At 32.7% G+C, this 16,253-nt stretch overlaps 1 protein-coding gene across 7 annotated transcripts in view; it reads left to right on the top strand.

The window, feature by feature from the left end:
* vn (membrane-bound neuregulin protein vein) overlaps positions 1-16,253 on the top strand; it is a 288,582-nt gene that overhangs the window by 259,020 nt on the left and 13,309 nt on the right. For 6 of the 7 annotated variants that reach the window (XM_067787033.1, XM_067787034.1, XM_067787032.1 and 3 more), the window contains exons 3-5: positions 1,591-1,759; positions 1,959-2,083; positions 5,220-5,343. In XM_067787033.1, the coding sequence (XP_067643134.1) occupies positions 1,591-1,759; positions 1,959-2,083; positions 5,220-5,343 (418 nt within the window). Of the gene's footprint in view, positions 1-1,590; positions 1,760-1,958; positions 2,084-5,219; positions 5,344-16,253 lie in introns of those variants that run through there. The other variant, XR_010953403.1, reaches the window with a different exon arrangement.

Genomic DNA, 16,253 nt, shown 5'->3' on the forward strand with positions numbered 1-16,253 from the left:
CAGGACGGGTACGATAAGTGACTTGTAGAGTATGATTTTCGTTCGCCGAGTGAGGACTTTACTTTTCAATTGCCTACCTAGTCCAAAGTAGCATTTATTGGCAAGATTGATTCTTCGCTGGATTTCAGTGCTGATGTTGTTGCTAGTGTTGATGCTGGTTCCCAAATAAACGAAGTATTTTACAATTTCGGATTTATGGCTGCCAACAGTAGCGTGGTTGCCAAGGCGCGTATACTAAAGTCATATCACTAGGCAGATAGCAGACCTGTAAAGTACTGAGTACATACTTGTACTAGTACCAGATAAGTACAAGTACTCAAGTACTTCAAATCTAAGTACTACTGTACTTTTACTTCGAAGCCGAAAGTACAAGTAGACATACTTACGAAATACTTGCAAGTACACGAAAGTACTTTTTCTGATAAACTATGTCAGTTTGATTCATAAATGGAAAAACAAAATGTACAACATATCCATATTAGAAAGCAACAATAAGTAAAACAACATATTAAATAAGTATAAATTGTGCAACAGCTAACAATATTAAAGTAGTTTTGTGTTTACCTTCATTAGTACTAGCTTTTCAAACGAAAGGTCCGTCATTGATTGCCTTCTAGGACTATAAACAATGACTGCTAAGGAAAATAAATGCTCTACTGGGGCGGAGGAAGCTAAAGGCGTATTCATTTTGAGGGATAGGTCCTTCATAAAAGGATAACTCTGAAGCATATTAAAATCTGTTAATGTATCATTAAGATACCTGTAACCCTCTTCTTCAACCATTTCATAAAAGATCTCATATTTGTGGCAACTACCTTTTCGATCAGTAGTTGAGCTGATTGTTAAAAAATATTAGTTGATCCGCTTCAAAACCGCTCAATACTTATCAAATTACTTAGAAAGTACTTACAAGTACTTTACTTGTACTTCAACAATTCAAGTACAATTACTTCAATACTTATACTTGTACTCATTTTTCGAAGTTGGTACTGATACCTGTACTTGTTCTTGTTCTGGTACTTTTTTTTACAGGTCTGGCAGATAGTATATATTTTATATAGATATAAGCAAGAAGGTGCTAACATTTACGTCCCCACATTTTAGGGTTTAACTTCAGCGTGAGAGGTAAGAAACTTTCTCTTCCGATATGTGAGTCATATTAAGCAAACAAAATTTGGCGAGAAGAAAATTTTTCTAAGCGGGGCCGCCCCTCGGCAGTGTTTGGCCAGCACTCCGAGTATATTTCTGTCATGATAAGCTCTCAGTTAAAACTCATTTGCCTTGCAGACGCCGTTCGGAGTCGGTATAAAACATGTAGGTCCCATCTCGCCAATTTGTAGGAAAAATTAAAAATAGCAAGACCCAAATTGAAAGAAAAGCTCGGCTTAAAATCTCTTCGGAGGTTATCGCGCTTACATTTATTTTATGTTTATATTTATTAGGGCAGGTTTGGCTTAATTTATTCACTGCCTTAAATGCTCAACCCAGAAAACTAAATAGTAGTTTTATTTCCTCCACTTTCTTTTACCGCAAAATTAGTGACTGTTTAATAATTACGACAAAAATATATTTGCTTTAAATTCTTTACAGCACAGCTCGCATCGATACGTACAATAACAACAAATCGGACAATGGAAATAGGTAAAGAATTGCATATTGTTTGTAAAGTGCAAGGGCGTCCACCACCAAAGGTCACATGGTTCAAGGATGGCAAGTCGATTAATCGCAATCGGAAATTATACAAATTTCGGCATTTCAAGTAAGTTGGACAAAAAACAAATTTTTTATTTTCACACCTAAGTAAAAAAAAATATGTGTTTATAAATTTATACATTTTAATTTGTTTTAATTGGTTTGTTTAAATGCGAAAATTTATTATTTTATTTGGTAGCTTTTCCTTTTCATTTTTGTACTAATTTATTGATATACTTTTCAAATTTAATTTGTTTGTTTGTTAGAAAACGTTCGGAGCTGATTATACGGTCGTTTAATATATCCGACACGGGACGCTATGAATGTCGAGCTAAAAATAAAATAAATCAAGAGCCAGATCGACGCACAATTTTAATCAAGGCAGATCCAGGTGAGTCAGTATGCAAGCAAATGTGAAGTTTAAATAACCAGACATTTTGTAGAATTGTATACAATTTGTATTGCGTATATACCCATTTGTGCCTTGTACATTTTCATCGGCGCTTAGTCTGAAAACGCTCTATCTCATACGTTTTTTCCCCAGCTTGTCACGCCCTTTAGTTTACCAAATTTTGTTTGTGCCCGATAGTCTTTGACAAGCCCATTTGGCTACCCCCATGAACTTATGAAAGGAAATTATATTATTATCATTGGTCATTAAATCTCTTAAACAATTAAATTAAATTTCACTATATAAAGTGAACAAGCCTACAATCTACCCTCTATGTAACTAGGCTCATGCACTTATCAAATTATTTTATCATCGGTCTTTGATATTTAAACAAATCTAAAAAACGGAGCATACTCCCCCTTCACAAGAACCCCTCTTCCACCTCCAGCAGCTACCCCCTTGAACTTATGAAATTATTATTGTTATACTCAGTTGAGCAGAGCTCACAGAGTATATTTACTTTGATTGGATAACGGTTGGTTGTACAGGTATAAAGGAATCGAGATAGATATAGACTTCCATATATCAAAATCATCAGTATCGAAAAAAAATTTGATTGAGCCATGTCCGTCCGTCCATTAACACGATAACTTGAGTAAATTTTGAGGTATCCTGATGAAATTTTGTATGTATGTTCCTGGGCACTCATCTCAGATCGCTATTTAAAATGAACAATATCGGACTATAACCACGCCCACTTTTTCGATATCGAAAATTTCGAAAAACCGAAAAAGTGCGATAATTCATTACCAAAGACGGATAAAGCGATGAAACTTGGTAGGTGAGTTGAACTTATGACGCAGAATAGAAAATTAGTAAAATTTTGAACAATGGGCGTGGCATCGCCCACTTTTAAAAGAAGGTAATTTAAAAGTTTTGCAAGCTGTAATTTGGCAGTCGTTGAAGGTATCATGATGAAATTTGGCAGGAACGTTACTACTATTACTATATGTATGCTTAATAAAAATTAGCAAAATCGGAGAACGACCACGTCCACTTTTAAAAAAAATTTTTTTTAAGTCAAATTTTAACAAAAATATTTAATATCTTTACAGTATATAAGTAAATTATGTCAACATTCAACTCCAGTAATGATATGGTGCAATAAAATACAAAAATTAAGAAAATTTCAAAATGGGCGTTGCTCAGCCCTTATTCTATTTGTCTAGAATACTTTTAAGGCCATAAGTCGAACACTTGAGCAAAAATCGATATATCTTTACCAAACTCAGTTCACGTACTTATCTGAACTCACTTTGTATTGGTGTAAAAAATGGCCGAAATCCGATTATGACCACGCCTACTTTTTCGATATCGAAAATTACGAAAAATTAAAAAAATGCCATAATTCTATACCAAATACGAAAAAAGGGATGAAACATGGTAATTGGATTGGTTTATTGACGCAAAATATAACTTTAGAAAAAACTTTCCAAAATGGGTGTGACACCTACCATATTAAGTAGAGGAAAATGAAAAAGTTTTGCATGGCGGAATCAAAATCCCTTGTAATCTTGGCAGGAATACTGTTCGTGGTATTACATATATAAATAAATTAGCGGTACCCGACAGAAGATGTTCTGGGTCAGCCTGGTCCACATTTTGGTCGATATCTCGAAAACGCCTTCACATATACAACTACCACCACTCCCTTTTAAAACCCTTTATTCCTTTAATTTAATACCCATATCCTACAAACACATTCTAGAGTCACCCCTGGTCCACCTATAGAACTAAGGCTCACTCCCTTTTAAAATACTCATTGCCACCTTTCTTTTGATACCCATATCGTACAAAAAAATTCTAGTGTCAGCCCTGGTCCACCGTTATGGCGATATCCCTAAATGGCGTCCACCTACTATGGCCCACTCCCTCTTTAAATACTCTTTAATACCTTCCGTTTGATACATATGCCATACAAACACATTCCAGGGTTACCCTAGGTTCATTTTCCTACATGGTGATTTTCCCTTATTTTGTCTCCATAGCTCTCAGCTGAGTATGAAATGTTCGGTTACACCCGAACTTAGCCTTCCTTACCTGTTTTTTATCTGTCCTTGGCAAGCTTGTAATATTTAAGTAGTATAATATGAGAAAGGGAGGGAGGTTGCTCCCGATCCTCCTAGCTACGCCTTTGCACTAAACAAAATATTTTATTGTAATCATTTCTCGATAAATCCTCAAAGTTTAAACAAAATCAAACTGGTTCAAGTAGTTAGACTGGATTTTTAAAGAGCTGGTTACTTGCGTATAATTTCATTAATTTATACAGCTAGTGAGGATATTTGCACAAATCGTATAACTGCCACGCCTACTTTAAACAAAAGTATACTAAAAGGCCTTATTTAAGTAAAATATGCCAAAACTTGGAGCTGAGCTATACTGGAATCATCTGCAAGTCAATCAATTTGACCCGCTTCACGACTGCAGCAGTATCTTCCAGTTGTTGAGCAGCTAAATTTCTCCAGGACAGCCCGAGTACCTTCAAAAAATGAAAATCCAACTTGATAAAATCGGGTATTTTAGAGAATTATTGCAACTCGTTGCCGTCCAAAGGGCATCTCAATTTCTCTCCTGGCTAGGTCACCGATAACAGCAAACGACTTCGCAGATGAGATGGGCAAGATAGGTCGAGAAATATTATATAAGGACATTGTACTCGCTATAAACCAGCTATGAGTGATTCCATGGTATCTATAAACCAATCATGAATGAGGCCGTGGTCTCTATAACCAACCATGAATGATTCCGTGGTCCTTATGGGCAGTATACGAATATGTCAATGAATCCTTGATATGTGCTGCTATTCATTGCTAGACAATGCCGTGAGATGCAACTACGCACTAGAAAAATTCCCGTCGCAGTTTACTGCGACGCCTACCGCCTAAATATTTATTCTGTTTCTTAAGTGTTTCATTTCTTTCGGTAGTTGGAGTCACTGCTTGTAGAAAATAGTGAAGTTATACCCCACTCATAGGAGATTTAGTACTCTACAGGGTATATGCTGCTAGTCTCTTGTTTATATTTTATTTATTTTTCATTCTAAAAATTCAAAATTTTAACTTATATTTTTCAGAGCCACGTTATCCAACAAGTTTAATGGGCGGAACTGGTAATGTTTGTCCCGATGATGCCGCTGAATTTTGTTTAAATGGTGGTACATGTAATTTCTTTTCGGAAATCGGCTCATACTCATGCATGTAAGTATAAATTAAGTATAAAATATAGAATTGCGCAAGAAGAATATGAGATATCGTAAGAAAAAAATAAGAAATATTGGGGGTTATCCTCATAGACAGAACTTTCAGAAACCCGACAAGAAACAATCCAGAAATGTTCTGTAAAAATAGAACATAGCGACTGCTGAGTAGAAAATCACCCTATCTCGGCTGCCATTTCCCAAAACGGCCCCATTTTGAAAAACACCTTAACTCAGAATTTGATCCAAAAGCAGCCTTTCTCAGAGTTTATTTTAAAAACGCCTTATCTGAGCAGAAACTCAATAAATTTTTATGTAATTCACAGTTGGTATGAAACAAATTCTTCGTTATAGTGTGATATTCGGTCGACATACTAAATGTTTATACCCAGCTGTACTTGTACGCAGGGTATTATAACTTTGATTGGGTAACGGTTAGTTGTACAGGTATAAAGGAATCGAGATATATATAGACTTCCATATATCAAAATCATCAGTATCGAAAAAAAATTTGATTGAGCCATGTCCGTCCGTCCGTCCGTCCGTCCGTCCGTTAACACGATAACTTAAGTAAATATTGAGATATCTTCACCAACTGACGTGTGGACTGATAATGAGACTATTGATAAAATTTTTAAAATGGGCGTGGCACCGCCCACTTGTGATAAAATCAATTTTATAAATATTATTAATCATAAATCAAAAATCGTTAAACCTATCGTAACAAAATTCGGCAGAAAGGTTGCCTTTACTATAAGCTTTGAAGAAAAATTAACGAAATCGGTTAAGAACCACGCCCACTTTTATATAAAGATTTTTAAAAGGGACGTGGATGAATAAAATAAGCTATATCTTTGCAAAAAAGAGCTTTAGATCGATGGTATTTCATTTCCCAAGTGGATTTATAACAATAAATAGGAAAAACTTCAAATTTTAAAAATGGGCGTGGCACCATTTATGACTAAGCAATTTTCTATGTTTCGGGAGCCATAACTCCAAGAAAAATTAGTTCAGAATAGAACCATATGTACATACATATATGTATTATAGCGCAGACTTGTAACACTATTAAGCACACAAAACAAACAACAACAGCATTTCAAGTGTACAGCTGGGTATGTAATGTTCGGTTTCCCCCGAACTTAGACTTCCTTACTTGTTTTAAAAAGTGTTTATATTTTTGGCAGGATTTTTTGTACTTACTCTCTTGTCGGGATTATGAGTAGTCGGAATTTAGTTATGTTTAGATTGTGGGAATTCAGTAAGTTGAAAATATCAATATTTCCTGCTCCTTGCAGCTATATACGGATGAATGTGATGGATAAACCACCATTGATCATTGTATATAGAGGCGTTATTGTTGTTGTAGCTGTCCTTCGTTAAGCCCATACGCCCAATCACGCTAATGTGGAAGGAAGGGAAATTGACTACATACATAGTTGGGAAATAGATAAAAAAAAATTTAAGTAAATTCAAATGGAAAAGGGATAGAAAAAGAAAGAAAATGGAAATAAAAGGAAAATGGAAAGAGGAAGTGTAATGAAGATAAGGTGTAAGACGAAAATCCTAACTATGGTAACTATGATGCTGATGATGGCGGTGATGATGAGGAAAGAGTCTCTTTATAATCACACTAATGTTTACAGCTACATTTACAGTTACTAGCACGACTACGACTAATACGAGCACACTCAAAGAAATGTTTCTTTTTTGTTGCTTTTAATTTTTTTTTTTTTTTTTTGCGTATTTAATCTTTTTTCTTGTTTATGTATTTCTTTTTTTCATTTTAACATTTTTCTTATTTTTTATTTTATTTTTATTTTTGTTTATATTTTAAATTTTGATTTTATGTTACTTTAGTTTTGTTTTAGCTTTTTTGTTTTTGTATTTGTTTTTTTTCTAATTTTTTTATTTTATTTATTATTTTGTTATTGTTTTTGTATTTTTTTCTTTTGTTCATTTCAATTTAAAACTGTTTGGTTTTATTAATTTTATTAATTTTGGATTGATTTACTTTAGCTTTGTTTTTCCTTTTTATTGTTTTTTTTTTATCCGTATATGTATTTTTGATTTAATTTTAATTAAGATTTTTTTTTGCGGAGTCGGCATAAAACATGTATGTCCCGTATCGGCACTTTGTTGTTTGAAAAGTTAATAGGAGCACGATATAAATTGGAAGAGAAGCTCGGCCTCAAATCTCTTCGGAGGTTATCGCGCCTTACATTTTTTGTTTTGCTCTTTTTTTGTATTTGTTTGTTTTCATCTTAATTTAATTTCTTTTATTTTTTTAACCTTTTTCAGTTTTATTTTTATTTTGTGTTCTTTGTTTCCTTCAATTTCGTTGCTGCCTTTATACTATTTTTTTTTTTTGTTGACGTTTTTGTATTTGTTTTATCATTTGAATTTATTTTTTTTGTTTTTTTTTTGGTAAATTTAGATTTGTTTTCAGTTTTATTTTTGTTTATGGGTTTCTGTTACTCTTATTTTTAGCTTTTTTATGTTGTTGTTATATTATTGTTTTTGTATTTGTTTTTTAATTTATTTGTTTTTTAATTTTTTTTATTTTTATAAATTTTTTTTTTTTGCTGTTTTTCTTTATTCATATCGTACATCTCTTTACAATGTGAGTTACAGTAACGATGGCAAGTAGACTGTTCCGCTGACAGTTACGGTTACGGATAAAAAACTTATGAACTTCCACCTAAAATACATACTCCACTTTCGAACCGACGGTTTTAAAAGAATCCACACCTTAACTATAATTAGTCCTGTAAAAACATCGATAATATTGTTAGTGGGACTAACACTAGACATTAGTGACGTAAAAGCAACCAGACACATCTTAAAATTTATGGCGAAAATAAAATTTTGAAGCCCCACTCACCCCTTCATAAGAATGTTTACCAGGCTTCATTTTTGTATGTATGTACGTATCTATGTGAATTTGTGTGCCAATGCACTCATTTATAAGCGCCGCATATATTATAATTCTTCTTTTTTTTTTGGTCTGCCATAAAACGCGTGGTTTGTGCAACATTTGTGGAGCACTGCCAAGAAACAGTTCACAAAGTGATCGACTGAGTGCAAGTAGTCGCGTAAACGAAGCATTGTCTAGTTTAAGAACATACAAATAAACATATAAAAAGATGTTGTGTGTGTATGCGAATGCAAAGATTGTAGGGAACGCAGCGCATTTGGAAATAAATTGATGCGCTGAAAGACATAATTCACATTGCGCATACGCACTCACTTTCTGTTCAGGAATATATGGACATACGTATGTATGTATGTGTGTCCGAGATATACACATTGGAAGTGAAGGAATTGAGAAAGGGAGTGAAATGGAAAGTTTAAGTATAAAATTAAAGAAAAGAAAAATTGAAAGGTAGAAATGGCGCGTGACGATATCGCCTTGGTAGCGCATATAAATACGTGTGTATATACATATAAGTTTGTATGTTGGTATGAAAAAAATGAAAAATAGGGCAAATACCATAAATATGAGCTAAGGTTTAGGGCGCGACGAATACGAGTTTGATGGGTTTTTCGAAATTTCAATTTAAAAATTCATTTGAAAATTATGTCTCTATTTGATCGTGAAAAAAGGTTTATTTATTCAAAACTATTTTTATATTTGCCAATTTTATGAAAAGCCCAAAATAAATTATTAAAACTAAACTTTTTATTTTTTCAAGCCAAAAATAACAGCGAAAATTAGACTTTTAGTATAATATTAAAAATGTAATAGTTAAAAACTGCCTTACATTACAAAATTTCAAAAAAAAAGTATTTTTTTTTTTTCAATGACTTACATTTGCTTCTATCTTAAATTGGTTACACTTATTAATGATGAATTTGATGGTGTTTTTGGGTTCGTTTTTAAGCAATGAAGAGCGATGAAATCTGTTTTTGATATAGCGTTGTAATTTGATTTTTTTTGCTTTTGCTTTTGTTTTTATTTCCTTTTGTTTTTGTGTTTTCTTTTTTATTGACTTTTATTTTATTATTATTATTTTCGTTTTGGTGCTTACCTTATTTCTGCTATTTTTATAAATTAAAATTTTTTGGTAATGTTTTTTTATTTTTCGGTCTTACATATCCATATGTTCCTGATGATGACTTCAGATTAAAGTTGAAATATCGACCAAATAAATTATAAATGAATATAAGCAAAAAAATAAGTTTTATTCATCTTGAAGCCTTTTAGCTCAATAAATCTAACAATTTGTAATGTTTTTTTTTTATTCTTTTGGTTCAATTTTGTTATATATTTGTTTTGGTATATTTGCTGGCCTTTAAACAATTAACAGTGCTGGAGTGTACATTTTTCTTGTTTTTTTTTAATTTTTTTGTTTACTTTTTATTTCTATTACTTAAATTTTTTTTTCTATATTTTCATTTGTTTGTGTTTCGACTAATTTTCTTATTATATATTTCTTATTATTGGTAAATATATTCTAGTGTTTTTTTTTTTTTTTTGCTTTTGTCTTTGTTTTTGAATTGGTTTTTGTTTCCTTTTGTGTTGTTTTTATCACTTAATTTTTATTTGTTTTAATTTTTGGTATTTCATTTTTTGGTTTATTTTAGTTTTTTTTTACTTTTATTTTCTTCTTGTCTCTTTTTAGTTTTTTTTTATTTTTGGTCTTATATTTGCCCAGGGATGCACCTTAACGTTAAGCTAATCGTTTATCAAAAAATTTCCACCGTTTCCGTTGAAACACTTCGAAATATTATCGATAAAGAAATTATCAAAATAAATTGTATCTCGTTTTTAACCGAAACGAAAAGCTTTCGTTAACGTTAAAAACGTTAACAAAAACGTGATACTTTATGTTTGAATTGTGCTGGCAATGCTACAGCCATGGTGAAGCCGTAAGGTGGCAACAACGAGCGCACATACACACACAAACTCTATGTAATTTGCTTGTGTAATTCGTTGGTGGTAATGTCAAAAATACTCTGAGAAATGTTCGTACTGTCAAAATTCAAGAGAAAAGTTGCAATCAGCTTGGCTAATGCTTTCACCTTTAATGACTCCGCCATCAATCAGCTTTGCCAGCATAGTTTGAAATTAATAATCAACATAAACGATTTGATTTCGTTTTGATATGGCAGAAAACGAAACGAAATCATTTCGTTAATTTGACGATCTTAACGTTAATAAACGAAACGAAATGACGTACGTTGATTATCGTAACGAAATGATATCGTTTCGTTGGTTAAGCATGTCTGTATTTGCCTAGTATTTGCTTTTATTATTGATACATAATTTGTTTAGTTTTTGTATTTGTTTTTGTTTTTTCTTTGGTTTTTTTTTTCTTTAAAGTTTTTATTTTAATCTTTGCTCTTTCTATTTACCTTACCTTTGCTTTTGTTTTTGATATTTAAAACTTTTTATAGTTTTTCTTTTGCTATTACTTTTTTATTCTTTTTTTTTCAACCAAATTTTTTGTTTTAAAGTTTTTCTGGCGCAATGTGTAATTTGCGTTCCAGTATGTTTATTGGTAGATTTAAGTTTTTGTTTTTGTTTTGTTTCTTGTTTTTTTTTTTTTTATTTGATTTTCATTTTTTTGTGGTTTTCATTTTTTCGACCTTGTCCTTTCACTTAATATCTCTTTGTTCTGATCCCATCTTCAGCTTCTTTCCCTGTCCCATCTCATTTTCATTCTATATTGGAATATTTTCGAGGCTATAGCGTTGCATTGTTTTTCTGAGAGAGCGTTGCTCCACTCACTGTTCCAATAAAGCTTGCCACTCTATCTTTAAGAGACATATTCCCAATTAGCTCCTTTCACTGTCGTATTTGAAAAAACATTTTTTCTTTCCTTTTCATTCTCCGTATCCCTTTGTGACCCCCCTCCCCTCGCATTTATCTCTTATCTCCTTCTAATATGGGGCTATAATATATAGTATCCATTATCGCCCTTGTAACAGTTGTGGGGATTAACGATATTGATTTGTTTCCAGAAAGAGGCGTGTGTTGCCACTGAACTTCGTTACCGGTTCCGAAAGACGGAACTTCCTTCCAATTAAGAGTTGTGATTTCGAATAAACCGCATTTTAAAAATTCGAGGCCGATTTCGGCGTCGTAAACTCAGTTCCTTAGCATCCCGAATATGTACATACATATGTTGTCATCACAATTCGAAATCTGTTCCTCTCGCGGCACTTCAAAATAATAAAACTGTCAACATCTCTTTGATGACTTTCGATATCGTTCATTTCACACATCTGCGGCCAAAATTTAAAGTATGCTATAAGAAATACAGTAATTTCAACATTATACTAGCAAACGCATGAAAATGAGGTGTATTCAAATTGAACTAGGTTCTGAGTTTGGTTAGGTTAGGTTGAAGGTTCAGAGTTAAGTTATCATAATTTCCTTGACTAAAGGTGCAAAACTAGGGCAAGAATTTTATTGAAGCCTTTTTTTTCAATTAGTTAAAATGAGCAACATATCTTCTTAATAAATTTATATTGTAAAACCGAGGCTTCTTAATAACAATGTCATATACATATACTCTGAATACCCCTTTCTCTTGTATTTTGAAGCATAGTTGTCACATCTGTCATTTAAAACACAAGTGAACAAGATGAGCTTGGAACCCTCATTCAAAACCTAAAATTACACATTATGCTAGCGCCAGCTTATTTTTAATTGTTAATTTGTAAAAATCACATGATGAATGTAGCTACTACAAGTAGACAAAAAAGCAGTAAAACATGTAAAACTATACGTAAAATATGAATTAAAAATATCAACAACAAAAATAATAAAAACACGCCCCCTAAAATAGTTCAAAAATGCTTTCATACTTTTGATGCACTTTACGACAGCGCTACAGAGCTGGGTACCTTATGATGTGGTATTGACTGCGGTTGTGTTACACAGTGGAGCACTTTAAGTGAAACTATAGACACTTACTGAAATAGAAATTATGTTGTTTGATAAACTTGAGTTTAACATATTAGCAAGTTTGATTCTGAACAAATTTTACTCTACCTCATTGGAGTGCCTCACTTAAAAAATATGTGTTTTTCCCCTACACGCAAAATAAAGCTTGCTCAAATTAAGAAAAACAGGGCCAATTTCTCGCCATACAAAATTTTTTCTCAGCTTAGTATACGACTTTTTTAATAATAAGGAAACAGAAAGCATATATATAACACACGGAAGCTTCCTATAGAGAAATTCCCATGGTAAAAAATTATTCTCATTTTGGCGAGAAACTTGTTTGAGTGTAGAAATTAGTATTAGTAGTATATTTTTAAACCACTGCTAAAATATTATGATAACATAAAAATAATTCATATTAAAATAGTGTGGAAATCTCGAAATAAAAAAAAAATGTTATTCAGTTGAAGAATACCTAGTGTTAACCTTCAGTTTAAGCAACAATTTCGCTGTTTAAATAACCAAACTATAAAAACAAAAACCAATTTGCCTTAAAATAAAAAGACTTTCTGGTCAAAAACTATTTTTAGCTGTTAAAATAACACTATCAAAATACCAAGAAGTTTGCTATTGAAATAACAACCAATTTTTCGTGTAACACATTTCGCTGTTAAAATAACAACACTTGTGCGTTAAAACAACAATTTGGCTGTTAAAATTACAACTCCAATAGTTTCTAGAAAACCACAATTTTGTTCTTATAATAAATACACTTTTGTGTTGAAACAAGAACAACTTTTCCATTAAAATAACGACACTCTCTTGTTAAAACACCAATAATTTAGCTGTTAAAACATAAACATTTTTGTGTTAAAACAGCCCTGATATCGCTGTTAAAGTTAACTACCATTTTAGGTTAAACCAATGAACAAATTTTTATTAAAATAAGAATATTTTTTTCTTAAAACTATAAAATATGTGCTGTTAAAATAAAAACACCTTATATGTTAAAACAACAACATTTTCGCTAAAAAAACAAGAACATTTTTTTTTTAATACTAAGACAGTAGAAACGTGTTTACACTCGCAAATAGTTTTGTCCAATACGAACGGTCCAATCAACGGTAAATTAGTACAGTTATAGAACTGTGAATTCTTACTTCAATACAAATAGGTATAACAAATAAGAACTTCTTCCTTTGCTATGAACTACTGGTGTCAATAGAAGTAATTCATGAACCCGAAAAGTTTTCTCATTCGCAAAATATGGCATATCCAGGGAAGAATTTCGGCACTCCCCGGCGTGTTAAGGGGCTTAGAATGTTGCCGTGATAAGCATGCCTGTCATAAGTGGCGACTAAAATGCACAGATCTAGAAGGTTCGACGTGGTCATATCAAATCGTTTCCGAGATGGTCGGTCTAGTACCGTAATGCTGCTTATTTCGGGAACGTGCCTGATCAATGCCCGGTAAAGGGCCATCATCACGGCAAGTTATCGACTTAAAAGTTATCATGGCTGTCATTATATAGTCTGAGGTCCACACAAGTTTTATCCTAATGTGAATAGTTCTGAATGATCCAATACGAATACAGGCACTCGCAAACCACCCTCTAACGCAGATCTCTCAATCAAGTCATATAAAATATTATCAAAAAATTGCTTGTTCAACTGAAAACAGTGTGCACCAACCGTTCCGTTTGTGTATCACTTTGCCAAATGTCACTTGTACCGAGTGTCTGACTGCCAGACAATTTTACTCTACTGCAATCAGGCAGCCACTTTTAATGCAGCATGTGAACATAATATGACATACAAACATATGTAAGTACTCTATGTTCGACAACAACTCTTGTACTCTACCAACCACTACTTGAGCCTCTTCCATACATTATTTGTTTGACTATTTATGTTTTTGTTGTATTTTATATTTAGACAAACCAATCAACAGTTATATAGCATGTTATGTAAACAAAACTTACTGAAGATAATTTAGAATTGTTTCAAGTCACAACGTCAATGTACTACACTAAAAATATGAAATGCGATGTAATGCAGAGGGAAGAGTTTGTTGATTTTTGAACTTCAAAAGTTGTGTCAAATTGCAGACTATTTGACATTCTATGCAAGTATTGATAAATTATTTGGTTATTTCGGGCAGTGAGGGATGAAAATAGATTACAAATTTTAAGAATTCGTGGAATAATAGTTTTGACAAACTCAATTGATCGAACGCTAGCCAAAGAATAATTTTACCAGCATAACTAAACATGGCACAATCTACTTACTTACTTACTTAATTGGCGCTTAACCGTCTAAACGGTTATGGCCGTCCAACAAGGCGCGCCAGTCGCTCCTTCGCTCCGCCAACCGGCGCCAATTGGTCACACCAAGGGAGTTTAAATCGTTTTCCACCTGGTCCTTCCAACGGAGTGGGGGCCGCCCTCTACCTCTGCTTCCATAGGCGGGTTCCGATAGAAACACTTTCTTGGCCGGAGCATCATCTTTCATTCGCATAACATGGCCTAGCCAGCGCAGCCGCTGCGTTTTAATTCGCTGGACTATGTTGATGTCTGCGTATAGCTCGTACAGCTCATCATTAAATCTTCTTCGGTACTCGCCATCGCCAACGCGTAGAGGTCCATAAATCTTTCGAAGAACTTTTCTCTCGAACACTCCCAAAGCCGCTTCATCTGCTGTTGTCATGGTCCATGCTTCTGCCCCATATAGCAGGACGGGTACGATAAGTGACTTGTAGAGTATGATTTTCGTTCGCCGAGAGAGGACTTTACTTTTCAATTGCCTACCTAGTCCAAAGTAGCATTTATTGGCAAGATTGATTCTTCGCTGGATTTCAGTGCTGATGTTGTTGCTAATGTTGATGCTGGTTCCCAAATAAACGAAGTCTTTTACTATTTCGAAATTATGGCACAATCTACAGCCAAAGAATAACCACCGCGAAATTACATATTTCAGTTACGCCCTGAAAATTCTGAACGTGAATTGTAGTTTTCTGAACTTGAATTGGAAATTCTGAACTTGAATTGTAAATTTCTGAATTTAAATAGGAATTTCTGACTTAAATTATAATTTTCTGAACTTTAATTGGAAATTCTGAACTTGAATTATAAATTTCTTTATTTAAATAAGAATTTCTGAATTTTAATTGTAATTTTATGAACTTGTATTAGAAACTCTGAACCTGAATCGTAAATTTCTGAATTTAAATTGGAATTTCTGAACTTGAATTGGAAACTCTGTACGTGAATTGTAGTTTTCTGAACATGAATTGTAGTTTTCTGAACTTGAACTGTAATTTCCTGAACTTTAATTGGAATTTCTGACCTTGAGTTGTAATTTTCTGAACTTGTATTGTAAATTTCTAAACTTGAATTGTAATTTTCTGAACTTGTATTGTAATTTTCTGAACTTGAAATGGAAATTCTGAACTTGAGTTGTAATTTTCTGAATTTGCATTGTAAATTTCTGAATTTAAATTGGAATTTCTGAACTTGAATTGTAGCTTTCTGAACTTGAATTGTAAATTTCTTAATTTAAATAGGAATTTCTGAGCTCGAATTATAAAGTTCTGAATTTAAGTAGGAATTTCTGAAATTGAATTGTAACTTTCAGAACTTAAATTTTAAATTTCTGAATTTAAATTAGAAATTCCGAACTTGAATTGTAGATTTCTGAATTCAAATAGGAATTTCTTAACTTGAATTGTAATTTTCTGAACTTGAATTGGAAATTGTGAACTTGAATTGTAACTTTCTGAACTTGAATTGTAAATTTCTGAATTTAAACTGAAATTTCTAAACTTGAATAATAATTTTATGAACTTGAATTGGAAATTCTTAACTTGAATTGTAGTTTTCTGAACATGAAGTCGAAATTCTGAACTTGAATTGTAATTTTCTAAACTTAAAAAAAAATCGAACTCATATTTTTTATAAACCGGTGTCAACAAAACAGAGTCCCCCAAAACTGGCCTTCAGTAGACACCAAAGAAACACC

Source organism: Eurosta solidaginis, chromosome 5 (assembly GCF_040869045.1).
Source record: "Eurosta solidaginis isolate ZX-2024a chromosome 5, ASM4086904v1, whole genome shotgun sequence".
Taxonomy (NCBI): Eukaryota; Metazoa; Arthropoda; class Insecta; order Diptera; family Tephritidae; genus Eurosta; species Eurosta solidaginis.